The following is a 26,409-nucleotide window of genomic DNA, read 5'->3' on the forward strand; positions in this document are numbered from 1 at the left end:
GTGTGTGTCATGAAGGAGAAATAGACGCAAAGGAAGGATAGAGAGTGTTGGGATGGGTCCAAGATGTGATGAGATAACATTGAAGCAAAAACCTTGAGAAGTAATAAATACCAGGCTGTATAGATATTTTAGGCAAATGGATTAGTAAGTGTTAATGCACATATGTGTCCAGAGTCCCAGCTCCTGGGTGTTGTACAATAGAAAGCTGAAGACTTAGGAACGAAGGGTCACTATATAAGCTAGGACAAGTGTTCTCAACCTAGTAGAGACCCCCACAGGGGTCACATGTCAGATATTCTGTATATCAGATATTTACATTATGATTCATAACAGTGGAAAAATTACAGTTATGAAGTAGCAACAAAATAATTTTATGGTTCGGGATCACCACAACATGAGGAACTGGACTAAACGGTCTCAGCATTAGGAAAGTTGAGAACCACTGTTTGAGGGGCTACATGGATGTCTTTATCAGTTAATCCTGTTAATCCTTGCTATTCATTCATGAGGACCGGAGTGTGGATCCAATCACGCACTCTAGGCAGCACACAACCAACTGTAACTCCAGATCCAGATCCAACATTCTTCTGTCCACATACACACACACACGCACGAACACACAGATACATACAGAAATAAACTAAGAAAAGAATATATGCTACTCTCTGCATTAGACAGTTTGTCCAAGAACAAATCACATGTGTGTAAAATGATGGTGTTGTGTAGAATCGCTGCTTTTGGAGTGTCAGAACTCTTGAGTTATCAGACCCAAGCAGACGGTCTTCAGCAAACTCTGAATAGTTTGCACTTGTTAGGTGTGAGGACTGCATCCCAGATGTATATAGCAAATGCACTTACATTTTTAGGAAGTGTTAGTTGTTCTTTCTTTCATTTAGAATAACCAGAAAAGGCTGTAACTGATGAGATAGTCTTTAAATTAGACTCTTCTCTAGGATATTTTTGATTGAACAAGGCTCTATTTCAATTTTATTCTGTTTCATAGAGTCTCTTCTTTTAATTTCAGTTTAAAAATTTTAATTTTTACCTCTGTTTTTATGTGTATGGGTGTTTTGCCTATACATATGTCTGTATATCAGTGTCTGTGGAGGCCAGAAGAAAGTCAGATCCTCTGGGACTTAAGTTATAGACAGTTGTGAGCCGCCGTGTGGGTGCTGGGCATCAAACTTAGGTCCTCCGCAGTAAGAGCCAGTGCTTTTAACCACTGAACCATTCCTCCAGCCCCTATTGATTTTTTTTTTTTATTTAACATTTAGGATCATGGTCCTAACAAAGCTTCTTACTTGAGACAGGATCTTATGGTGTAGCCCTAACTCCTAATCCTCCTGCCTCTGCCTCCCAGGTGCTGGGATTGCAGCACGCATCAATATTCCTGACTTCAAGTCAATTCATGATTGGTGTATAATTGTTTCCTAAATTAATGATGTAGCAAGCTGGAGTGCAAAGCCTAGCCTAATATTAAATGGGGACCAATGAGATAGCTCAGTGGTAAAGATGCTTGCCAGCAAGCCTGGTAGCCTGAGTTCAGTCTGCAGAACCCTGACGGTAGCAGAAGAGGACCAACTTTTGTAAGTTATCCTTTGATCTCCACACACACTGTGACACACCGCCCCATAAATAAATCAGCTTAATGTTACGTGGTATGTGTCACTGATAAGCCAATGAAGAATTCCACTGTGTAACCATGATCACGTGATAAATCCTGGCTATTCATAACAACACAAAACAATGTAGATTACAGATAGCTTTGTAATAGGATGCTTTATCTGCTAATTTTAATATTTCATGCTCTGCCATACTTCATACTTTACTTAACTTCAACAAGAGTATTAATAATGCAACATTCTCCTCCCCCTCTCCCCTCCCCCAGAGACAGGGTTTCTCTGTAAGTGCGAGGCCAGCCTGGTCTACCGAGCAAGTTCTAGGACAGCCAGACAAACCCTCTCCTGGAAAAACAGGCAAACAAACAAAAAACAAAAACATAACAAAACAATAACAACAAAAAGATATTCTTTTAATTTTTGTCTTAAAAAGAATCTGCAGATCTCTGCTTTGAATAGGCTGTGACGACAGTCTGGTTGAGTGAGGTCAGGGAAAGGATGCTTTCCTCATGCGGGTTTCAGTGTTAAGACCTCCAGGAGGTCTGCGGAGGTTCCTCAGCAGGGCAGAGTGCTTACTGTGCAAACACAAGGTACTGAATTCAGCTCCTCGGCACCTATATGAGAAAACCAGCTGTGGCTGCACATGCCTGTGACCCCAGACCTGGGTGGGAGGGAGTGTCAGAGGCAGGAGGATTGCTGAGGATGACTGGCTCTCTCTGCATTGAAGTTAGGTTGGGATTTTGCTCAGAATGAATTCTCCCATTAGAAGTGGTAAATCCTATAGACCAAGGCTTTTGTTCCCAGAGCTGATCATTGCACAACACCTTGCTTACTGTGCTATGTTCAAACTTCTGGAATCTTAATGGTGTGATTGCTGCCTCCAATAGTTCAAATTTGTCATCATTCAAGGCCCATTTAAGATCAGAATTAGAACAGAGACAGTTCTGTGCTGCATCCCAGTGTTTATTCAATAGCGTATGTGGCAGAGGTCCCAAAGATGAAATTGGTTAGGAATATTATGCTGGCTTAGTTTGTGTAAGTTCAGTCTATGCTGTTTGCACAGTGATGAAATTGCCAAGCAATATGTTTCTCAGAATATATCCTTGTAATTAAGCTGTAGGTGACTGATTAGTCAGCTTTTGGTTACTCTAATAAAATGTCTCAGGCAATCTAGTTTTATAAAGAAAGCTGTAGTTGGTTCACGTCTGTAAGTCCAGCACTTCTGAAGTGAGGCAGGAAGTTTAGGAATTCAAGATCATCTAGCCAAGACATCATCCCCCCCCCCCCCCCTCTCTCTCTTTCAAGACAGGGTTTTTCTGAAGCTCTGATTATTCTGGAACTCACGCTGGCCAGTAAATCAGGCTGGCCTTGAACTCAGAAATACACTTGCATCTGCCTCCCAAGTTCTGGGATTGAAGGTGTGTGCCACCACTACCTGACTAGATTCTCTCTTAAAGGAAGAAAAAAGGGGCTTATTAGTTTTGAACCTTGAACTTTTTTATAGATAGGATCTGCTTTTAGTAGTGGACTGGTGTCCTGTCTCAACCTTCCCAAGGCCACCATACCAGACTTTAAAAGTCCAACAGAATGGTGACAGGTGTAGAGTGGATGCTCTTGGCAAGAGAGACTCAGAAAACTCAGTCAGCTTCCAGTTTCCAGAGAAGACATACACTCTAGGGCAGGATGTACCATGGAGCGCCACTTGGGGTAAAGTTCATCAACCCATCACCCTCTGGGAACCATGTTCTGAATACATGGATTCTTGAGGAAAACAAACAAACAAACAAACAAAAAAACAGTATCTAAACCATATGTAAATGTGCTAATAAAGAATAAAACACACTTGTGTTTTCTTGGCTTACAATGTGCAAAATAAAAAATAGCTAGTTAGTTGCCAATGTATAGGCATCGAAAGATGCATGCTACAATTTCCCCTTGGCTGAAGGTGACTACAGAGTGAGCAGACTGTCTTGTTGACACAGCCCTCAGCAGTCTGTTGCCTTTAGCCAGTCCATGGCTTGTTTTGTTTTCTGACCCTCCCTTATGGTGTCTTTGTGTAAGAAAACTCTGGCCCGCGGAAAGCTTTTCTCCATAGCTGGAATCCGAAGGATAGGTTTTAAACTTTTCGCAAAGTAAATTCAGGTGTACAGACAAACTGAGTTTCAGATTTCCTGTTTGGAATTCTCTGTGTCAGTTTGACTCATTCGCTTCTGGGCTTCTGGGAACTTCTTCCTCTTTAGGGTCTACTTCCTAAGGGCTCAACAAAAGTGACCTTTTTGCTTCCCTTTGTTTGGGGGCTTTAATGAATGACCTTCGGCTCAAAGAACCTCTTTTTTTCTGAAAAGATGTATAGGAGAGATGTGTGCTTCCTTCTCGCGAGGTATTTGGGAAAACCATTTTAAAGGGAAAGGTGACATAACAGTGTTTCAGATCAAAGTTGTATGTATGTGTTTAGTTCACTTATCTTGGACACGGGGGTGGTAGTTTCAGGGTATCCAGATAGACAGATTGCCTGTGTCCATATTTATGATGTTGGCTCTGGGAGTGGCTGTCAATATTGTTGATGAACCTGTGACTGATATTTAAGCAGCTTAGCCTATGTTTTCAAGATCAGCTGATGAAATCGCCACTTTTCAACCTGGGGTGACCCAGGAAGTGACAGCTTTCCTTGTTCATTTACTGAGTGTTTATTAAACAGTGATTGAGGGTAGCTTTTTGCATGGTACCAAGGCACTTCTGAAGTACAAGACAGCCTATGGCCAGAGCTGCCGGTGTAAGTCTATGGAACCACGGTAGACAGAGGACATAACGTGTGCCCACTGTGCCCCACTATAGGACAGTTCTATACCCATAGCATTGCCCTCTTAGAATGTAAATCATGTACATCCCATTTAAAAGTTTCACTTGATAAGAACTATGTTTGGGGGAACATGTATGGGATGCATTTGCTGTGGGGCAGTTAGAATGCTTTTTCCCATGTGTCAAGGAGACTTTGATTACCGCGCTGGCGACCTAGTCTAATCCTGCAGTGCAGGCAGGCCTAGGATTCCATCCACGTGTTGAATAGCAAATTCAGGTGAGTGACAGGAAGTCAAGTTTCCTTGTAGCTGCTGCCTTATGTGTATGTATACATGTTCTTGTCTGTGTGTGAGATGTGTGGGTGGGATATTGCGCGTGCTATTGCTCTTCACCTTCTTTTCTGAGGCCAGGTCTCTTGCTGAACCTGGAGCTTACAGACTTAGCAAGGCTATCCAGCCAGCAAGCTCCAGGGATCCTCCTGTCTCTACCTCCCGAGAGCTAGGATTAGAGGTTTGAAGCCAGAATGCCTAGGTCTTTAACATGAGTTCTGGGGATCCCAAACTCTGGTCCTTTACTGCCCCAACCCTCTCCCTAGATCTAGCATTCCGTTACATTTAGCAGAATATCAAAGTCTATCTAGCACTTGTGTAGAATTTTTTCCACAGGCCCCATAAATAGTAGTGGCAAATATGATGAAAATAGAATCACTGTGAGATGTTTGCTTGGTGCTAGTGTGCCACCTGAGGAAATCTACCTAGCTTCTTATTGTAACCGCTGAATAAGGCTAATAGTCCCCGAGAAAATGATCACCAACTTGGACCTGAGACAGTGTTAATAGGAATTAAACTTTTGAGGACATAGAGCGGCCACTAGCTGCTCAGACCACCTACAGCCAGATCTATTCTTGCGTCTCCTCCATCCCTGAAAGAAGTGGAGGGGATTTGTCTCTTCTTATCCACCTCCCTCTCCGTAGTATCCCACATCTGACTTGCCTCTGGCTGGCCTGCTTCCTCTCCAAAATATCTTCCTTTCCGATTTCATACCACATATAATTCAGCACTTTTTTTTTTTTAATCCCCAACAAGGGGAGGTTTTACCTCATAGAATTCTGAAAGGACACTCCTGGGCCACCCTAGCTAGTGAGCCCTTTGTGTGTGAGGAGTGTCGTGCAGATAGCGGGTGACTGTCGTAATCTTCACAGCAACACTGAGAAGCTAGATAACTCACCCAGATCATCTCAGTTAAGCAAACTTTAGACCTGGAGTCCAAAGCCAGGGCCATCTGCTCCAGAGCCAAGTGTGGGAAGAGACTTCATGGGTTCCAGGGAGTTTTTCTCCATCCATAACCAGGCCTTTTGGACCCATGTTCTGTCAAGCATGTGTAGGATTCTTATTAGCTCGTCAATATTCTAATTCACTAACTTCTCTTGGCTGCCCTAACAATTTACCACAGATTTGGTGGTTTACAATGACAGACAGTTCTTCCATCAAAGTTCTTGAGATCAGTGGCTCTCAGTCAAAGCACTGGCAACAATACAGTTCTGTACAGGCCTTGGGAGATTACACAGCTTGCCTTTCCTGGTGCCTGTTTGCTGCCGGCATCCCATAGACCATGGTGCCCCTCTCAGATCTCTGCTTTCTTCTTCCAAAGGCTTAATCCTCTGGGCTCTTCACACCTTTCCTAGATGTGTCTCCTGTCGTTGGAATTAGGATCCATCTAGATGACCTACAGCAATTGTTCAAGTTCACATCTGCAAAGATCTGCTTTCCAAAATCAGACCACACTCACAGGTTCTGAGACCTAAGAAGAGCTCTCGTATTCAGGCCACCAATCACATAATCTAATGGGTGCTTTCCCAAGAACCAGGCAAGCTCTTGTTCTCGTAGCACAGCTGTCTTCCTGGCAGTGCGTGTTCGTCCACACAGTTTCCTAACTACGGGTCTGAGAGTATTTCTGTACATTGAACATGAATCTTCCCAACAGCACACACCTCCTACGCTCCTCCCAACACAGTCTGTGGCATCTAACAGGGTTCTTTCTGTTTTCTTGCAGATTGCGGACCTGCAGCTGCACAAACTGGACGAACTGGACTGTTTGATTCAGGGCCTGCTTTACGTTGACTCGGTCGGCTTCAATGGCAAGCCGGAATGTTACTATTTCGAGAACCCCACAAATCCCGAGTTGTGTCAAAAGAAGCCATACTGCCTTGATAACCCATACCCCATGTTGCTGGTTAACATGGGCTCAGGTGTCAGCATTTTAGCGGTGTACTCCAAGGACAACTACAAGAGAGTTACTGGGACCAGGTAAACCTGCTCTCGAGTAGGAGAGCCTCTCTCTGCTTAAACTATGCCTATTTCCTGATGAGTAGTATATCGTAAAAGATTTTTTTTTTACATCGAATATGTTTTTAAAAGAAATTTAGGCTCCTATACTAACAAAAAGGGAGTTTTATTGGGTATCTGTTTTAGTTTGGTTTAGGACACAGGATCTTAACTTGTAGTTAAGACTATCCTGGAGCTTCGTGTGTAAGCCCAGGCTAGTCTCAGACTCAAAATCCTGCCTCTGTCTCCTGAGTGCTGGGAATTTAGGCATGAGCCACCATGGCCAGTTTATTGGATGAGGCATTAGAGGAGTAGAAGATGATTCATGTAAAGGTTAATATCAAGGTCTTTGTCTACTGGAAGTCATGCTCCAGTTGTAGAAGGAGGGTGGCACACATTAGTTTGTACTAAGTGCCACCAATAGGACCTCCAGGACTGCAAGCCCAGTAAGACAGGAGTAGGAGCTGGGACGGTCTGAGATGCTTCAGAGAAACTTCCTTTGGGGACCTTCTTGGTGTCAAGCCAGGAAAGATAGCTTGACATAGTATATTATCGCAACCAGCAAAGAGATGTACAAGGAATGGTTTCTCCTTCTTTTGCGTAAGCGAGAAGTGACTAATCAGCGTAACTTATAGGAATTTTGGAATGTAGGGCCCAGGAACACAACCACATCCCAAGGTGACTGGAATCCTTGGAGGATTTTTTTCTTCTTTTATGTACCCTAAGACCCATGAAGGGCAAACGGGCTCAGTTTCCAGTTACTGGAGAAATCAACATGGCAAAAGGCCCCGTTGTTAAGAGTCATTAAGAAAGCCCACTAAACGCCGCTGGGCGATGGTGGAGCACGCCTTTAATCCCAGCACTCGGGAGGCAGAGGCAAGCGGTTCTCTGTGAGTTCGAGACCAGCCTGGTCTACAGAGCTAGTTCCAGGACAGGCTCCAAAGCCACAGAGAAACCCTGTCTCGAAAAAAACCAAAAAAAAAGAAAAGAAAGCAAGCAAGCCCACTAAGAGCAAAATTAAGCTGACTTGGAATGAATTGGAATGAAGCATTGCTTCAGCTTGTTAGACCGCAAACCCCATCTTCTAAAGGAACTAAAAAGGATGAGTACCACATGGAGTGTGCTTAGGATATGGTGTCGAAACCATTGTTCATGGCAGATGAACGTGGCACATTACTTGTCTGGGCCTCAGGGTCCTCATTTCTGCCATGAAGGGTGTTGTAATTGCTTTTTTGGGAAGGAGACATTTCCAGGACTAAAAACTCTGCAGCTCTCTCTCTCTCTCTCTCTCTCTCTCTCTCTCTCTCTCTCTCTCCCCTTCTCTCTCTCTCTCTCTCTCTCTCTCTCTCTCTCTCCCCTTCTCTCTCTCTCTCTCTCTCTCTCTCTCTCTCTCTCTCTCTCTCTCTGTGTGTGTGTGTGGTGGAGCTGTGTGAATCGGTGTTCCCAAGAGAAGGTGATACGACTCAATGTCTGAAGACATTTCTAGTTTTCCCAGTTGGAGGTGGGGCACTACACACATGTAGTGGGTTGAAGTCAGGGATGCTGATAAAATTCTATAATGCAGAGGGCAGCTCCTCCAACAGCAAAAGGTATGTGGAGTCCCAAATATCAATAGTGCTACAGTTGAGAAACCGTGGGGCACACCCACACTCTCACTGAAGTGGGCATGTGTTCAGAGTGTAGTATCTGTTATGTCTGTAAACTGCTACCAGGCACACACGGTTCCTATTTTCTAATTTTCATTTTATTTATTATTATTTATTATAAGTATGTAGCCCTGGCTGGCTTGGAATTCAGTGTGTAAACCAGGGTGACCTTAAACTCCCAGAGATCCACCTGTCTCTTCCTCCTCAGTGCTGGGATTAAGATGTGCACTATAATTCCTGGCTCTGCATACATCTTTTCATTGAGAATATAGTAGCTCTCTGGCTTGTCCAGGAATGAACACTGATCCCACGGTCCCCTTGGGACCATAGGAATATCAAGATACGAACACCCAGCTAAACAGGTCTTCCCTTAGAGAGTGCTTTCCTGGTGAAGGTATAAGTTTTGCGACAACAGACTTCTTTCATGAGTAGTTGACTTGGTAAAGCTGCTCTCAAGGTAACAACAGGCTATACATTCTCCACAGCAACAAAATCTTAGCACTTTTGTTGATGCATACACAATAGCTAGTGAATGACAGATGCACTCTCCAATGTACACACTTTAGGGATCCATATCATCTTGAGAAGCTGTGAAGGAGCTAATTGTGGGTGTGGCTTCTTCACAGATGGAGTAATGTCTGTCTATAAAGCTCAGGGATTAAGGAATGCCCTTCATGATCCCCCTGCCTCCATCTCCCAAGTGCTGGCATTACGGGTGTGTGCCACCACACCAGCTCAGAAGTCGCTCTTGTTGTATGTTAGAAAACGTCAGATGTAAACACTTAGGATCAGTGGTGAGAATTAGCATGTGGGACACACTTTGGGGACCATTGGTATTAAAGCAAGCTCTCTACCACTGAGCTACCTCATTGGGGACCATTGATGTAAGCAAATGGTGTAAACGTTAAGTTTTGTTGCTTCTCTTATAAACCGAGAGTTTAACTCCAGATTTTTGTTACTGTTTTGTTTTTTCTTATATAAGGCTTTCCCCTGTAAGCATTTTGTTGTTGTTGCTTTGGTGGATTTCATTTTGATTTTGTTTTTTTCTCTGAGACAGTGTCTCACTATGCAGCCAAAACGGGCCTTGAGTTTTCCACCAAGTACTGGGATCATAGGTGTCCATGCCTTTGTGTGGGTTTATGTGTTTGTATGTGTGTGTGTGTATGTGTGCATGCACACATGTGTGTGCTGGTACAAATACATGACAAGGTTCCTCAATGACCCTTGGAAGCTTACCAGTTCTAGATGGCCAGATGTGCTGGCCAGTGAGCATCTTAGATCCATCCTCCGTACTCACACCCCAGGCTTGGGGAGCCACCTCCCCAGCTCCAGCAATAAGTGTAAGAATCATGTCATTTTGTGATATCCATTTTCTTCTGCATGTTTTAGATGGATGGCTTTTGTATACTTTCACTACTTTCGAGATTGGGCACAATCATTTTTCCCCTTAGTGACACAAGTCCAATTCTCAGTATGAAAATTAGTACTTTACAGGCAATGTTGCAGTGTATGGTCTGTTGTAAGAAGAAAGTAACTGTGGAACTTAACGTGGAAGGAGCAGTGCATCTCCCTGATGCTTCAGGAATCTACACGTATGTCTATCCCCAGGCATTGCTCCCAGGCTTACCAATTCAATTACTAAATGAGGAACTGAAGATTTCTTCTCACTCTGATGAATAATAGTATCTAGTGCCTTTTTCTATCTAGATATTTTGTCTCTGATATACTGAGGATTTTTCTGCATGTCTGTCAAAGCAGACAGATGTATCTGCTCATGAGCAAGGAAATTTCTTGACCAAATAAGAAGGTTGAGGGAAATGACAAGGGCTGGAGACTCTCGGTTCTTCTGTGACCTTGTGTTCTTTTCTCACGCCAGCTGTACAGATGCATGCCTGCTTTCCCATCCAGCCTTCTATCTGGAATCACTACCATTTTCTGGCCATACCCCCTTTCCGGTTATACCAGCACATCCGTTGATGAGCTACCTTCTTTCTAAGTCAGCCAGTTTCTTGAGTTGCCTACACCCAGAGCTGGTGGTTGAATGCCTTGATCAAGGTGGATGCCTAATGTTCAAAGAAAGATTAGCAGGGACAAAACTGTCAAAGCTAAAAATGTGAGCAAACAAGAAAATGTAGACGGCCCAGAATCCCGCAAGGGTTCTCGTTAAACGCATCTGTGTAGGGTTTGCTGTACAGATGGAGGTAGACTTTCTTTTTGTGTGTGTGCTTGTTTGTTCCCTTGGGATGTCACACCCACGACTTGGGTAGTTTTGGTGGTGCACAGCGAGGCCTACATGACCCTTGAAAAAGAACTCTTGGGTTTCATTTTGTTTTTCTTAGAATCACAGTCTCAGACTATGACACATTTTTTTTTAATCAAGGCAACACTAAAACACATAGTTTTTTTTAGTCGGTCTATAATCTGGTGTCTTCTTGGTAGAAGTTATTGATGATCAGTTTAATTTTGCCATACATTTTCTTCTTTAATCTCAACTTAATTTTTCTCCCTTAGAATTAAAAACTTGCATCAAGTGCAAGTTGTTTCTTCCACAGTCAGTGGCTCTTGAAGCTTCAGAACCAATTAGGATGAGCAGCCAGCTCTTCTCTGTTTATCATCCGAGAGAGAAGCCTTTGCCAGCAGTTGAGAACTAAAGTTCCCTTTTCTTCCATGACTTCACTAATAGTAGTTATTTCCTTGAGTTGGGTGTCAAGACACCAGGAAGCTTTGATGTGATATATAATTAATTTATGCTCAGCTCCCATAGTGTGTTGCTAAGTTTGGCAACAGGGTCTATTTTGGAGCCATAACCTCTAAAACAATGGAAAACTTTTAAAACATACTGCAAGCGTTTTGTGACCTTTGTCACTCTTACTGGTGAGTGGTAGTTAGAAAATCAGCAATAGCCTTTTCCAAAGCCTAACAGTGTTAGATACATAGTAGTTTTACTCTCAAGATTTCTGAGGCAGGGTGAGATGATTACTGTAGAGAAGCAGGGTCAGGGAAGACAGCCCTCAGGGAGCATGTTGGGACAGCCATCCTGGAGACTGGCTCTATAGTTGTGAACTATGTACACACCATTTCTTTCCCTGTGTGTTTGCTTTTAGCTGCCTATGGTGCTCTAACACCAGCCATTTCTGGTTACATGCTGCTTTCAGACCACCCAAACTGGACACACCATGATGTGACCCCTCTCATAGGCTAGTAGCTAGCTGAAGGTCTCACAACAGAAATCAGTGAGAGTCTTTTTCAATTTTATTCTCAAATTTAGGGGCGAGTTTTCCTTGATGTTTGATCTTAGCCGCTGCCCGCTTTCCTTATCCAGTCTACCCTCAAGTTCTGTTCTAACTCTAGCACTTTAATTTAGAGGCCTCTCTGCTCTCCAACAAAGTGCTCCTTCGCTTGTCCGCATTTTCCTGAACCCGTATGAATAGTCTTGATGTAGCTGGGGACTTGGATGGGCATGTCACAAAGCAAACATTAAAAAATCCAACCTTATTGTCCTTCAGTCTTGGAGGCGGGACATTCCTAGGCCTGTGTTGCTTGCTGACTGGTTGTGAGACCTTTGAAGAAGCTCTGGAGATGGCAGCTAAAGGCGACAGCACCAATGTTGATAAGCTGGTGAAGGACATTTACGGAGGAGACTATGAACGATTTGGCCTTCAAGGATCTGCTGTAGCATCAAGGTAGAGACGAAGTGGCTAGGAGCCGTAGAGAATCTACCACACAAGGCAGCCTCTCCACCCTGGCCATTCATCTAGTTTTCTCTTTAAAAAAAAAAAAATAAATGCCGGTGTACCAGCCTGGCACAAATCTTGTCATGTCAGACTGCAGACCCGATCTCCTGTCCTTAACAAAGCACTGAGATAGTTACCACCTGTGCTTAAAATAAGACAACTTTGAAAGAAGGTTCTGGAAAACTGCCAGTTTCCCCTGTTCCATGCTTGTTCGGATATCTAGACACATTATGAGTTTCTTCCCCATTTATAGTCATACTACTTTGTCCCTCGGTAAGAAGGGGGCAGCCAGCCATTCATAGTGCAATACTGTCTGCTTATAAACCGTGATAGCAAAGTCAGGTCATGTGAGTTTGGGCAGGATTATTCGTACTGCTTCCCAGAGTGCCTTGGTGGAAGCCTGGGTCCTGCCTGGGGATGACTTTGAATACTCTCCCTGATATCTCCAACATAGCTTTGGCAACATGATGAGTAAGGAAAAGAGAGAGTCCATCAGCAAGGAGGACCTCGCGCGCGCCACGCTGGTCACCATCACCAACAACATCGGCTCCATTGCTCGGATGTGTGCACTGAACGAGGTAAGGCGTTAACCCCGAGGAAGCCGGGGACCATCTCACGCATCGTCTCTGGCAATGTGCTAACTGTTGTCATTCTTCGGAAACTCGCCCTAGAGAACAGGAGAGGGGTGTAGTGACGGGGGAGAAGATAATGGGATTTACTTTTAAATAGACACCCGGTGGAAGCGTATCAGAGTTCCAATCCACGGTTCGGTCGTTCTAACTATTGATTGCCACGTGCCACTGAAGCGCAGGGCACGCCCTGGGCATGTGTAGCTGATCCAACATAAAACACTCCCGCCTGCAGTCCTGGAGATTCTCTCTGCTTTCAGCTTCTTTACAGTGTTGCCTTGTGGCATGGAGTTCAAGCAGCATTGTACAGGGCTATCAAAGCAGAGAGAGCTTGCTGCAGTCGAGGGCCCCAGGCGCAAGAAGCAGGTAGAGCTGAGGACAGACAAAGCTTTATTAACAAGTTTTGAAAAATTAAATTCTACTGAGAAAAAAAAAAGAGCAGAACCCCTGTCTGAGAAAGAAGATTTGAACAGTAGAACAGCCCTCTCCTTGAAGTGTATTAGGAAGACAAGAAAAAGAAGTCGGGCATGAAACAGGTAATAGGAGAAATATATAAGAGCCACAGCAGGTATATAAAATAAATAAATAAATCTTTTCTTTAAAAAAAGAATGGAAGTGGGATAGGTCTGGAGAGGTGACTCAGCGGTTAAGAGCACTGGCTGTCCTTCCAGAGGTCCTGGCATAAAGTCGTACATGCAGATAGAGCACTTGTATATATAAAATAAATAGATTTTTAAAAAAGCAACACCAACAGCAGGTCAGTAGTGGGGTTTTGAAATATGGAAGTTTTAATAGAAATATGACATGCATGCAAAAGTCAGTTCAAAGTGCCTCATAACTATCACACTCATGCACACACAGACACACTACCAAGATCAATAAATGAAACTTCACAGATACTTCATAACCTTTTTTAGGGACTGGAGAGATGGCTCAGTGGCAAACAGCACATGCTGCTATTGCAGAGGACTCGAATTTAGGTTCCAGCACTCACCACTGCCCGTAACTGCAACTCTAGGGCATCTGGAGAGACCCCGCCATGATGAGCTACAGGAAGTGCTTGTTTGGTTGGTTGCTTGGTTGATTTTGTTTTCAATAATGCTGATCCCGGCTTTGAGACCCCTCCTTTCGCAACACTGAGTAGATTATATCGCTGTCCCCTGGAGAGCAGTCAGCCCTTGCTGGAGGTCCCTGGTCCACATGGGCTTAGATGGGAGGCTGGTGATCAGGTCCCAGAGACATGCCTTATCAAAGTCCACTGCAATGAAGAGATTCATTGGAAACAAGGGTTTCTCGAGCTTTAACCTTTCCAGCATGTTTTTCTAAGTAGCCAAACAAGCTGGAAGACTAATGTGTGGGTAGGCTGGCTCTGTTCACGGCTCTCAAAGGTCAGTTGCATAGTGTCCGCCTTTGCCCCACAGAGCAGCTGTGCCCTTTGCCCTGCTTTCCTGAGTTACCTTCTGCCCTGCAGTCTGCTGGAGTGAGCCAGGTTTTTTCACAGATATCACAATCCCTTTGGGAGAGGCCAGCCGCCTTTCTTTTCTCACATTAGAAAATGTGCACACATGTTATTTGCTGGCGTGAGCAGCTGCTTTGGATGTTTCCTCTGCAGTTCATCGGATGGAGTGACTGACTCACTGCCCCCTGACACCAAGAGGCTCTCTGGACAGCTCGGGGATTAGCAGTGTCAGATTTCCCTGGGAGAGCAGAAGCCAAGGTCTTCAGCCTTGCGTTGTTCTCTGCAGTTGTAGCTGTGTGCATCTTTGGTTGTAGCTCTTTCATATAGTGGGGCACCACATTTCCTGAATCTGAGCTGCTTTTCTCTTAGGGTAATGAAATGCTCTCCTTACAACTTCTTTTTTAAGTTTGAAAATTGATTTTATTGTTTTCAATGATGTGTATGTGTGCATGTCAGTGGTATACATGTGAGTCAGATGCCCCCATTGTTCAGAGGCCGTGGATCCCCTGGGGCCAGGGTTACAGGCTGTTGTGAGTTATCTGATGTGGGTTCTGGGGATCAAACTCAGGCGTTCTGGAAGTGTATCACTTGCTAACCCTTACCCACTGAGCCATCTCTCCAGCCCCCTCCCAACTTTAAGCTTTATTTACCTTTTCATTAGCATATATCCATTTGTAATGACATTTCATACATATGCACAGTATGTTCTGATTGTATTTACCTCTCTTCCTCTTTCTTGTCCCCTCTTCCACTGGCACTGATCCCCTTCCTCTTCCCAAGGGACCCCTAGTCTCCCTTTCTACTCCCCACTCCTCTCACCAGTGATTTCCATTAGGGTTTTTTGTTTTGTTTTGTTTTGTTTGTTTTTAACAGGAGCATTGGTGAAGGTGTGTTTATAAGAGCAATAAAGGCGATATTGGTCCATCCTCTGTATTGTTGGAGCCTTAGAGGGAGAATTATAGATGCCTCTCTTGTGGCTGCATACTCAGCAGTATTTATCCTCAGCACTCTGACCAGTTATGAGCGTATGCAAAAAAAGCTCCTCTGACTAAAGCTGATCTCAACACCGATCCATGGGTGCAGATAGCTCTTTAGGAGGTAATTTGATAGGCATGTCATGTCCTTTTAGCAAGAACAATAGCTTCCCAACTAGGGCCTGTTGACCTCCCAGGCGCAGGTTGTGATTGGGAGTGTGGTACCAGACGTGAACTTCCTCCTCTGTTCCACTCTGAAAGCAGTAGGTCGCCCCCATGATGGGCTCACGAGGTTGTACCTGTGGGCATATCTTGCTTGGACAGTCGGTATCATTACACACAAGGTCCACCTCTGCTAGCTAAGGCTGCTGATGTCATTCCTCTCCCGGCAGCCTGCGTTGCACCTTTTATTTAGTTTCCAACAGGTAATGCAGAGTCCCAAAGAAAGGCAGTCAGGGAAGTAAGTCCATTTCTACACTCACCTCCCCTTGAACCTCACTAGGGAGGTTTTCAGCTTTGGTTTGTCTTTCTATGTTTTATACGGTATGAGATAAATATGGCTTTCAAAGATATCAACCTCTAAAGAACATTCTCTCTTTTTAAAAATGTATTTGTATGTGTATGAGTGAGTGTCTTGCCTGCATTTGTTTCTGTGCTCTACTTGTTTGTAGTGTCCACTGAGGCTAGAAGTGGGCATTGGATACCCTAGGTCTGGAGTTACAGACAGCTGTGAACTGATGTGTGGGTCTTGGGAATTGAACCCAGATCTTCTGGAGAATCTGAGGAATCATCAGAAACTCTACAGTCCACCCTCGACATACTATTCTGCATCCTGCCTTGTTGGTTTAGGTTTTTACTGTGAAAGTTTCTAGGCATGTATGAAGGATCAAGGATAAAGGACTCCCGCATGTCCATCAGTTCATACTGAGCAGTTTCCAAGATTTTGCCACATATGCCTCATCTGTCTCTTTTCTTGCTTCTCCTTCTTTTTTCTATTTGTTTATTATGTATACAGTGCTCTGCCTGCATGTATCCCTGCAGGCCAGAAGAGGACACCAAATCTCATTACAGATGTTTGTGAGCCACCATGTGGTTACTGGGAATTGAACTCAGGACCTTTGGAAGAGCAGGTAGAGCTCGTAACCACTGAGCCATCTCTCTAGCCCCTTGTTTCTCCTTTTTCTACTACTCTTTTTAGCTTAAACATCAGAAATTTAATTCCGCCATTATCAGTCTACACAAATGCATCTCTGAAATATGCCTCTCACAGTTTTTTTTTACATAGAATGTCTTGAGATTGCTATATTCATATTTCATCACTTGTAATAGCTGTCTATTACTCTACATGCTATTAAAGATTTGATCACTATCCTAGAAATACTTAGGGTATTTTTTTAGCCTTTTGCTTTATCAAAAATCCTGCAGTATATACATATATATGTTTTATATATATATAGGTATTATTAACAAGCTTGCTTATACAACATAAAATTTTGTATAAATATCAGTATATCTGTAAGATAAATTTTTAGTTGGGCATGGGAGCCCACACCTTTAATACCAGAATTCAAGAGGCAGAAAGAAACGAGATCTTTGTGAGTTTGAGACCAGCCAGGTCTTCATAGTAAGACCTGTCTCAAACAAAGTAAATTAATTAAACAAAGTAACTTAATCAATTAAATTAAAAAGATAAATTTCTGGATCAATGGGTATGTTGATTATAATTTTGACAGACATTATAAAACTCCTTCCATAAGCATAGTTCTAATTTATATAAATTTCTAAGAGGACTGTTAACCTTTTAAAAAAAATTTTAATCTAATAGAAAAGAAATTGTACCTTAATGTAAGTGGTTATGTAATATATGAACATATGTAAATATTCGTTTATTTAATCATTATTGTGTTTTCCCCTTTTTAAAGTTTCATAAATTACATGTATGTGTGTGTGTTTCAGTGTGTGTCTATGTGTAGAGGTGCAAACATACTCTGGTCCATGTTAGGACAACTCATGGCATTAAATTCAGGTGATCAGGCTTTAACATCAAGCACCTTTACCCACTGAGCCATCTTGCTAGCCCAGTAATTCTTTTGTGCACATGTGAATAGTTTATGAATAGACTTTTCACCCATTGTGTATTGGATAGTTGGTCCTGCTTTCTTGTTGGTTTTCAGGAACTCTATTAATTAACAAATCATTTCATTTGATATGTACTGAAGATAACTTTTCAAGTAAACAAATCAATTTTACTGGACTCTGAGTCTTCTCAATTGTGTGTGTGTTCGTGGCTGGAGAGATGGCTTAGTGGTTAAGAGCAGTGTCTGCTCTTCCAGAGGCCCTGAGTTCAATTCCCGGCAACCACATGGTGGCTCACAACCATCTGTAATGAGGTCTGGTGCCCTCTTCTGGCCTGCAGACGTACACGCAGACAGAATATTGTATGCATAATAAATAAATAAATATTTTTTTTAAAAAATTATGTGTGTGTTTGCATCTGTCCGTGTAGATATGTGCGCATGAGTGCAGGTGGTTGCAGAAGTCAGAACCTTTGAATGCCCTGGAGCTGGAGTTATAGGCAGTTAGGGATTGCCTTGTGTATGTACTAGGAACCAAAATCCAGTCCTCTGCAAAAGCAGCATGCACCCTTACCTGCTGAGCTCTCTCTAACCTTACGTTGCTCTTAAGAAGAGCCTGCTTATATTTTCCTTAGTCACCTCTCATTTTCCTTCTTTGTCAAACAATTGTAATTTTGACCCACCTGGCCTTTATTTGAAATATGAAATACTTGTCAGAATTTAGTACTGACTTTACTCCATCTGTCTTCCGTAGGGTGATAAAAGAATTCTATTTGTGCCCCCTAAATTTAAATTCCTCTTTGATGTGTTCTTTCTTTATCTTGAGTGTTTGTAGTCTGGTTAGGCTTTGGCACCAGACTTCATTTCTAATGGAAAGATACTGAAAGTACCTCTGAGTCCTTTACCCATGGAATATTTCCAGTGACTAATGTCTTCATGAACATACACTGTTAAAACTTGAGACATTTCAAAGATGATGCTCCTGGACCTTAATCACTCCTGGTAGACAGAGCAGAAAATAACTGTCCAAGCCTTTCGTGCCTTTGATCAGAAATACCTCGGGGAAGACGGGAAGAGCTGCAGGCATGGGAGTCTTGGGAGATCTGAAGCCTGTCTGCATGCACAGAATGAGAGGAGTGTTTATCAAGAGTGGGTTCAGAATGAAAGCCTACATCCATGCTGGGTCTTTTTGTTACCGTATTTTAACCCTTCTGTTGCTCGACAAGATATTCTGCTCTTGAGGGCTGAGATGGATATAGTTTCTTTATAATATCCCAAACTTAGTAGATGAACAAATCGCACTGCAGCCGTTCTTTTCATTTGTAAGTTAACTGAATTAGTATTTTATACTTGGAATTTGGGGATGGGCTCACTGAGGGACAAATTTAACTTCAATGCCATGCTGTAAACTGAAGATGTATCCCACCTAATGCAGCCTAGCATAGTAACTATAAAACAATAACAAACTACATGTTCATTATCATCTCTGCTCTATGCCCATGCCCTAGTTTGCGCTCTGTTGCTATGATAAAGTTCATGCGGTGGCCATTTGGGGTGGGAAGGATTTTACTGGTCCTTCATTTCCTAATCAAACTCCATCATTGAGGGAAACCAAGTCAGGAACACAAGCAGAGCAAGAACCTGGAGATGAGGCCTGAAGCCGAGACCGAGGAAGAATACTGCTTACTGATGCTGACATGCTCAGCCTAATACAGGCCATATATGACACCACCCATCGTGAGCGGGACCATCAGTCATGAAAATGCCCCCCCACCCAGGCTTGCCTACAGGCCAGTCTGATGGAGGCATCTCGGTTGAGGTTCCTCTTCCCAGCTGATTCTAGTTTGTGTCACGTTAACCAAAAAGCCAGCATAGCCCAACCAGAATCTGACCCTTCTGTTCTGTGGGGTGCTCTGTTGGTTTAACTTTGACTTGGGAAATGCTGAAATAGTTCAAGCATTGACTGAGAGGGCTCATATACAGCCACGCACAGAACATTGAGTCCTTACTAAATGCTGTCTTAAGCCATGGTTTAATTGTTTTCGTGTGTGTGTGTGTTTTTTTTTTCTTCCAGAATATTGACAAAGTTGTATTTGTTGGGAACTTTCTCAGAATCAATATGGTCTCGATGAAGCTGCTAGCATATGCCATGGACTTTTGGTCTAAGGGACAACTGAAAGCACTGTTTTTGGAACATGAGGTAGGTCAGGCTCACGGGGACTTCATTGTCATACGTGTATTTTGAGTTGCCTAACAATATGAGTCAAATCTGTGTATTTCAAAATGGATCAAGTAGGAAATAGCCTTTTAAACTTTGTGTTTATTACTTTCCCCACCAAAAAAAAAAAAAAAAAGTCGTTTATACAGTGGAAGCTTTCTTAGCCAACAGTGGGGATTTGAAGACGGTTCCTGAAATGAAAACAAAATGTCATTTGGAAATGTGAATGATGGGTTATTTTAACTATCGTGGGAAACAGTGTGGACAATTCCTTAGAGAACTGAAAGTAGAGTTAATTGATCCAGCAGTCACACTGCAGTGTAGTATTCCAACACATGTGAAGTCAGTACATTGAAGAGACGGCCCCATGATTGGCGAAGAGATGATTTAACACGTGGAAAGTGCTCAGAATCATTTCTAGCTCGTGAGAAAGGCTCAGTGGCATATCCGTGCCATCTCTAAGGGAACTGCTGAGTCAGGCGAACGAGGAGCTGCGTCTCTAGCCCTCTGGAGACTAGGTAGCTAGTGGACTCAGTATTTGTAAGTCCTGGTTTCCACGCCACTCCTTCACACACTGAAATCCTAACCCCAAGATGGCGTTGTTGGAAGGTGAGGGCTTGGGGAAGTGTTCGGATCAGAGGGCTGAGCTCTTTGGAAAGGAATTAGCATCTTTATAAAAGAGGCCTCAGACTGCAAGGCCAGTTTGCAGTGACTCGGCAGTCTGCAAGGATCCTGGCTTTGACAAACACCTTGATTTTGGACTGCCCCGCCGCCAGAAAGCTAGGAAATGAAGTTATGTTGTTTATAAGCTGCCTAGTCTTTGGTATTTTGTTGCATTTAGTAGTTCAAATGACTAAAACACTGTTTCCTAAAACAGCTGAGTTTCAGAAACCTTCATTTTCATAGAAATATGAGCTTCTATTTTACGGGGAGGCATTAAAATCTTATGCTAGATATAGCCCTAAGCACTTTCCTATATTAATATAGATAAATATGCATTCAGATAAATTATAGTTATTTGATCACTCAATCCCTTTTGCAAAGAGATCAGCATTTGTTTTGTGTTGCAGGTCAACTGCATAGCCTCGATCATGCTAAACCCGGGTCCTGTTTCTAACCCATATCCCCAGCTATGAATTCTGCTTTTAATATGATGCACCTGTAAAGTTAACGGCAGCATTCTTAGAATGGTGACAGCAATAGCCCTTGACTAAAGCTCAGAAACAATCCTACAGAAGTTCTCCACTGTTTTCTAGGGTTATTTTGGAGCAGTTGGGGCCCTGTTGGAACTGTTCAAAATGACGGATGCGCAGTAGATGAAGCGGCCTCCGGTGAGGACAGAGGACTGACAGACACTGCCAGAGAAGGTGACATCTTCTTGGGACAGAAGCCAAGCCACTGTGGTGGATGAACCTGCTGTATTTGTAAATAACTGAAAATTTTTTGCTCTTAGGTTTCATGCTTATGATACAAAAATGGGTAATATAATAATTTTTTTCTGTATACTGTATTTTTTAAAAAAAAATTGTGCAATGTGGCCAAAGTTACCAATTTCATGCATTAACTTTGAAAAGTTGTGTGATGTTTAAGAGGGGCCTGAACTGAATGCGCTGTCCATTTTTCTTCTGGGGTTTACTGATCAGTGTGGTAATTTTAACTTCGTTTAGTAATTACTCTAGGAGATTCTACCTTTACTTATATTTTTTCATGACGTTTCATGATTTGCTCTTGGTTTCAAATGAAACTACGAATCTGGCATGTTGCACTGTGAACACTTTGTTTACTCTCTCGCTCTCTTTTTATTCTTTCTGTTTCAGTGTCTTAGGACAAAAAGAAGTCCTTCCGTTTTTTTGTCCCCTGTGATCTCCCTCTTATCTATACGCTTTCCTTGTTGTAATTGCTCGTGTCAATCAAGGTGCTGACCAACTCAACACAAAGTTAGACACATAATCTAAAGTTCTAAAACTGTGACCACAGTGAGACTTTCAAGGGAAGGGTTGATGAAAGTGGCAGACACTGAACATGATATGCAATTTCATCTTTGTCTCCTTACCCCTCATAACGATAACGTTTCGTTGGATTTACTCTACACTAAGTTGAAGTCGTCTGTCATCAGACATCCTCATTCACGGATGGCGTATGAATGGCACCAGTTTGGAGGGGCTCCCATAGCTCATCTGGTCACGCTAGATTTAGGGAGGTTGTGAGTTGGGGTGTCAGAAATGAGTGTTTTACCTAGGAGCCCTGTAACAAGAAGACAGCATGAGGAATAATGTTAAAGGTTGTTTTTTTTTTTAATTTTTGTTTTAGTATTTAAACCGAGATTTGTACTTTATTTCATTTCTAAAACTTAAATATAATTTATGATACTCACATATGCAGACATTTCCTTCTGAAAGATTTTCATTAAGATAGATGGTGGGTCACTTTCAAATGAGGGTGTTGTACACACAGTGTCACACAAGATCTGACCGTCTTCTGGATTGAGGGTACCCTTGCAAGGGCTTTTGAATGGCCTTGTTACTCCTTGGTCAGTCTTCACCTTTCTACCTTATGAAGCGCCACCTTTTATTTCCATATCCTCGAGTCTTGAAGAAGTTGATGCTAATGGAAGAATTCACTTGTCTGGTTTAAATAAAGCCCGTTTCTGTTGGGATGTTTTTAGTGTATATGTTATTTTCATTTCTTACACCTCGTCTTTATATTTATCTGCTGTATATGTAAAGTAACTGTATGTTGTTGTTGTTGTTGCTGTTGCTGCTGCTGCTGTTTTCTTTCTGCTGCATAGCTCATACCATGAGGCTTTCCCACAAGTGTGGTAAGGTCCAGACTGGGTCTTCAGCTGTAGCCCTAGACCTGTGTAGGGGTTGCTTAATAGTTAGCTTTATTGCTCTTAGATTATTGACTGCTGAATGCCAAAGTACCACTGTGATATTTGGTGATTCTGAACCACTTTCAGGTTTACCTCATTGCATTTACATTATGTCAGCTTCTACTCAGCTGTCAGTCAACTACAATGTTCTTGACAAAGACGCCGTCTCTGTATTATCTACCCTAGTGCCTTTTGATGGTCTCCCCTCCCTTCTTTAGTCTTTCAGGGGACAGCAGACCTGAGACCTGAAGGTCATGGTTCTGCCAAGGAAACCAGAGCAAGTAACTGTGCCTATATATTTTATTAATTCTCTGAAATCACTTGATCGCTTATTACAAACATCCAAAACTTAGGAGCTGGGCGTGGTTGTACACATTTGTAATCCCAGCTCACAGGAGGCTAAGGCGAGAGGATCAGTGTGAATTCAAGACCAGCCTGGGCTACATAGAGTTCCAGAATGCTCTGCATAACCCCACCACTACCATTGGTATAGATGAATAAGTAAATTTTCCATTAAATTACCAACTAAGTGTTGGCTACATAGAGCTAGCCTGTTTTTTACAAGGGAGGGACTTGTGTCCTCAGGATTTTTCACATTTTCTTGAATTGCAGAGCTCTCCTTAGATTCGCCATCACAAAGAAACCTGGTAAGAATTAAGGGGGAAAAAAAGCCTGTGTCATGTGACATGAGGATGGTGAGATCGGCCAGCACGTGGCTTGGCGTCTTGGCATAGTGAGATAGCTTTGGTTTGGATGCTGCTTAGCCTGTTACTAACTGTGAAAGCAAGTGGCTCAAATCCTCTCTAAGCCCAAGTTTGCTAATCTGTAAAATAAAGCAAATAGTTTTACATTCATATTTTAATGCATACATTAAAATGGCATCCATATTTTTAAAGATGTTTTAAATCAACACAATAAATAAGTCATCCCCAGCTTTCTCGGTTGTGATAAATGGGGCACTTAGCATGGAGACACTTCACAGGACTCCATGACAGAACATGACCACCATTCCAAATCCCCATGCTCTTAAAGTTTGCCATTGTGATCGACTTGGCAGCCTCAGCTGACTTGAGCATTGTTTATCATGATAATAGGACTTCTCAGATAACTCGATAGCAGAACTGTGAATATGTATGATTTCAAGGCACTTTTTAAGGGTGGTAAGTGAGAATGATGAATTTTAAAGTATGTACAGTCTTAAGAATTTTTGATAAGCATCAATGGAAATATAATTGTATTCCTGGGCTTTTGCAGTACATGGATTCAGAAACCCTCTCTTAGGAAGTGTAAGTGGGTAATTACAATTGATGTCACTCAGTCATATGAGGAGTATCATGGTATTTTAGCTTACTTTAAAGAACTAGGAAGGAGTTGGAAACGAAGACGAACAGTATACATCCCTGCTGTCCAGCAGTGAAAACAGAAAGTGCAAGGCAAAGTGTGTAACGAGACACAGAGACATTCACTCATCATTGTCCACAAAGATAGTAATAAGTAAAATGAAGTCCCATGCTCACAAACCTTATATTCTAGAAGGAAAAAAAATAGATACATTATATAATACATAAGAAATATATAGTATCATATCACATCACTACTAGAAGGATAAAGTAGGCTAAGGCTTATATTCCTTCTATTGAGCAGAGTAGTTCTTCTAGGGAAACAAGAAGGGGAGGAGTCGCTTCCATGGGGTGATCAAAGATAATCTCTCATTGGCGATGACCTCTGGACAGAGACGTGAGTGAAATCAGAAGCAGACTGAGTAGGTGGGGACATATTTTTTTTCTACTCATGGCAAATGGAGTGGAGTTCAGGGGCTCTGTAAAAGGCTTTATTATAAGGGATAAAACAACAAGAGGGGTGGGAAACGAAGCTTTAGGAGCAGTCCCAGGCCAAGTCCTACTGGGAGTCGGACTTGTGAGAGAGCAGAGAGCTGGAAGGGGAGATGGGGCGGGAGGTTTCTCCTTTGTAAGGATGCTTGGGAAAGTTTGTGGAATCTTAACCAAGTGTGGATCAGGAGAGGAGGGTTTCTAAGTTAAGCCATGAAGGAAGAAATAGCCTGCTTGCCTTCTTTGGGGTAGAACCTATTTGCTGGAACCTGGTTCACAAATGAGAAACTGGGTACTGGGAGAGAGGCAATCAGCTACATATGCTATGGGGGACAGGGGGGCTTTTAATCCCATGCTAAAAGTTTTAGATTTCTCCACAGTCAGCCTGGAGCCATTGAAGCATTCCAAATAAAGGGAAGCTATAAGTAACCTGACTCAAAGTAAGAGATCAAATTGTCCCCTGGAGGGAAATCTATTAAAACAGTTACCGCATAAGTACATCACACCATTCCATTTTCTGGCTCGTTGTTCCTAATGTGCCAGGCTCAAGCACTACCTGCGCAGCGGACCATGTATGCTCTGCAGCTACCGAGGGCTATGCTACCGTGACTCTAGTCAGTGAATAAGAATGTTCGGGCACCAAGGTTCACCCGAAGCTCTTATCACTTGCAAGAGTTGTTCTATGGAAATACATTTTTCTCCCAGTGATCAGAAGATGATCCTAAGTTTCTGAGGAAGACTTGTATAATGTACCTTGTTTACTGGCCCTGTTGGGTGCTCGTTCATTCACTCTCCATCATTTTAGTTTTGACTGAAAACTCACAACACAGGAGGCAATGAACAACATCCGAGATGCCCTCGGCTATGAATGAGACTACAGACCCTGGCTTCCTTGGGCTTGCGTTCTGGGTGGGGGATAGGCATTGTGTATGGAAGCCAGTACATAGGAAGCCTTCAGAGCCTTTAGTGCTCGGAAGAGAGGGAAAATGACGGGCAAGGGGAAGGACTTCCTTGGTCAGATGTTCTTGGTGTGCAGGTATAATTCAGTCATGGTGTCAGCCTTTGGGAATGGCATGCTCACCTTGCTTCCTGTTTTTAGACTGATCATTTCACGAGACAGATTGATTTGAATTGTTCACATGAATCATTATTGTCGACAACTTACCATCAGAATCGCTTCATCGTTTCCAGTGTATAGCTTTAGCCCTTTGTGAATTTATATATGATATATTGATCTTTTCTTCCTCAGCCAACCCACAATCACTGTCTCTCATAATGAACTCAGTGACTGCAGTTTCTGAAAGGTACCTACAAGGGCTACGGTGTGACCGTTTATATAGAACCCTTTCAAGTCAACCTTGGAAGGCTGCTTGTCAAGGATTCATCAGCTGCAATATATAAATAAACTTTGCGTTTTAAAAGTCTTTGACTCTTTCTTTATTCACTGTTCACAGATTAACACAGAATTAGCTGACACAGCTCAGTGTTTTTACCACGCTGTTTTCAGCCAGTTGCCAAGAAGTCATCTTCTTTTAAAGTATTTTCCAGGAAAAAAAAAATGTGTCATATGTACATGTGATTTCATGTCAAGATGTTTACCTCCACGGGAGTGAAGAATATACAAAGGGAAACCCTCAAAAAATCCATAGGTACAGACCCAGCAGCCACACTAGTAATGTCTCCCCTCTCTGCCAGGTGACTGACAACTACAGGCTGTAGTTGTGGTAGACAGTGATCCTGACCTGTCAAGTCAATCACCTGTTCTGAAACAGCTACTTTTCAGTTAGTTCAGGGCCATACACCATGGTAAAGTACCACCCACAGTTAAGAGGTAGATTGAAGAAGGACGCCTAAAAGAAATCCCACACTAGCTCAGAACTGAAAACAATAAATGGTTATTTATTTAGAGGTAGACTCATAAATCAATATTCTCTGCTGAAATGGAGAACAGCAGCTGAATCCCGCAGCTGGAAAAGATGCTGGACGCATGCTTTAGCTCGGCATAATAGGATAAGAGGCCACGACCCAGTGGGCGGGTAACTTAAAGGCTGTAGGATTTCCTACAGCTGTAGATTTCCCCTTTTGCTAAAATAATCCACAATTTCTCCCAGGAATGCCCCAAGGATGTCTTCTAGGTGATTTTGGATTTAGTCATGTTCACAGTATTAACCATTATAGCGTCAGGGTATTGTTGCTGACCTAGGTGACCAGAGACTGGTAACACAGCCACT

The 26,409-nt window shown here is 42.7% G+C and overlaps 1 protein-coding gene across 2 annotated transcripts in view; it reads left to right on the forward strand.

The window, feature by feature from the left end:
• Pank1 (pantothenate kinase 1) overlaps positions 1-22,133 on the forward strand; it is a 65,531-nt gene extending 43,398 nt beyond the window's left edge. For both annotated transcript variants that reach the window (XM_041661296.1, XM_041661297.1), the window contains exons 3-7: positions 6,471-6,724; positions 11,895-12,071; positions 12,577-12,700; positions 19,334-19,459; positions 20,734-22,133. In XM_041661296.1, coding sequence (XP_041517230.1) covers positions 6,471-6,724; positions 11,895-12,071; positions 12,577-12,700; positions 19,334-19,459; positions 20,734-20,793 — 741 coding nt within the window. In that variant the 3' untranslated portion in view covers positions 20,794-22,133. The remainder of the gene's footprint in view (positions 1-6,470; positions 6,725-11,894; positions 12,072-12,576; positions 12,701-19,333; positions 19,460-20,733) is intronic.
• The last annotated feature ends 4,276 nt before the right edge of the window (positions 22,134-26,409 follow it).

The sequence above is a fragment of the Microtus oregoni genome, unplaced genomic scaffold, assembly GCF_018167655.1.
Source record: "Microtus oregoni isolate MIOR12 unplaced genomic scaffold, Mior012 000012F_ref0000307, whole genome shotgun sequence".
In the NCBI taxonomy this organism is placed as follows: Eukaryota; Metazoa; Chordata; class Mammalia; order Rodentia; family Cricetidae; genus Microtus; species Microtus oregoni.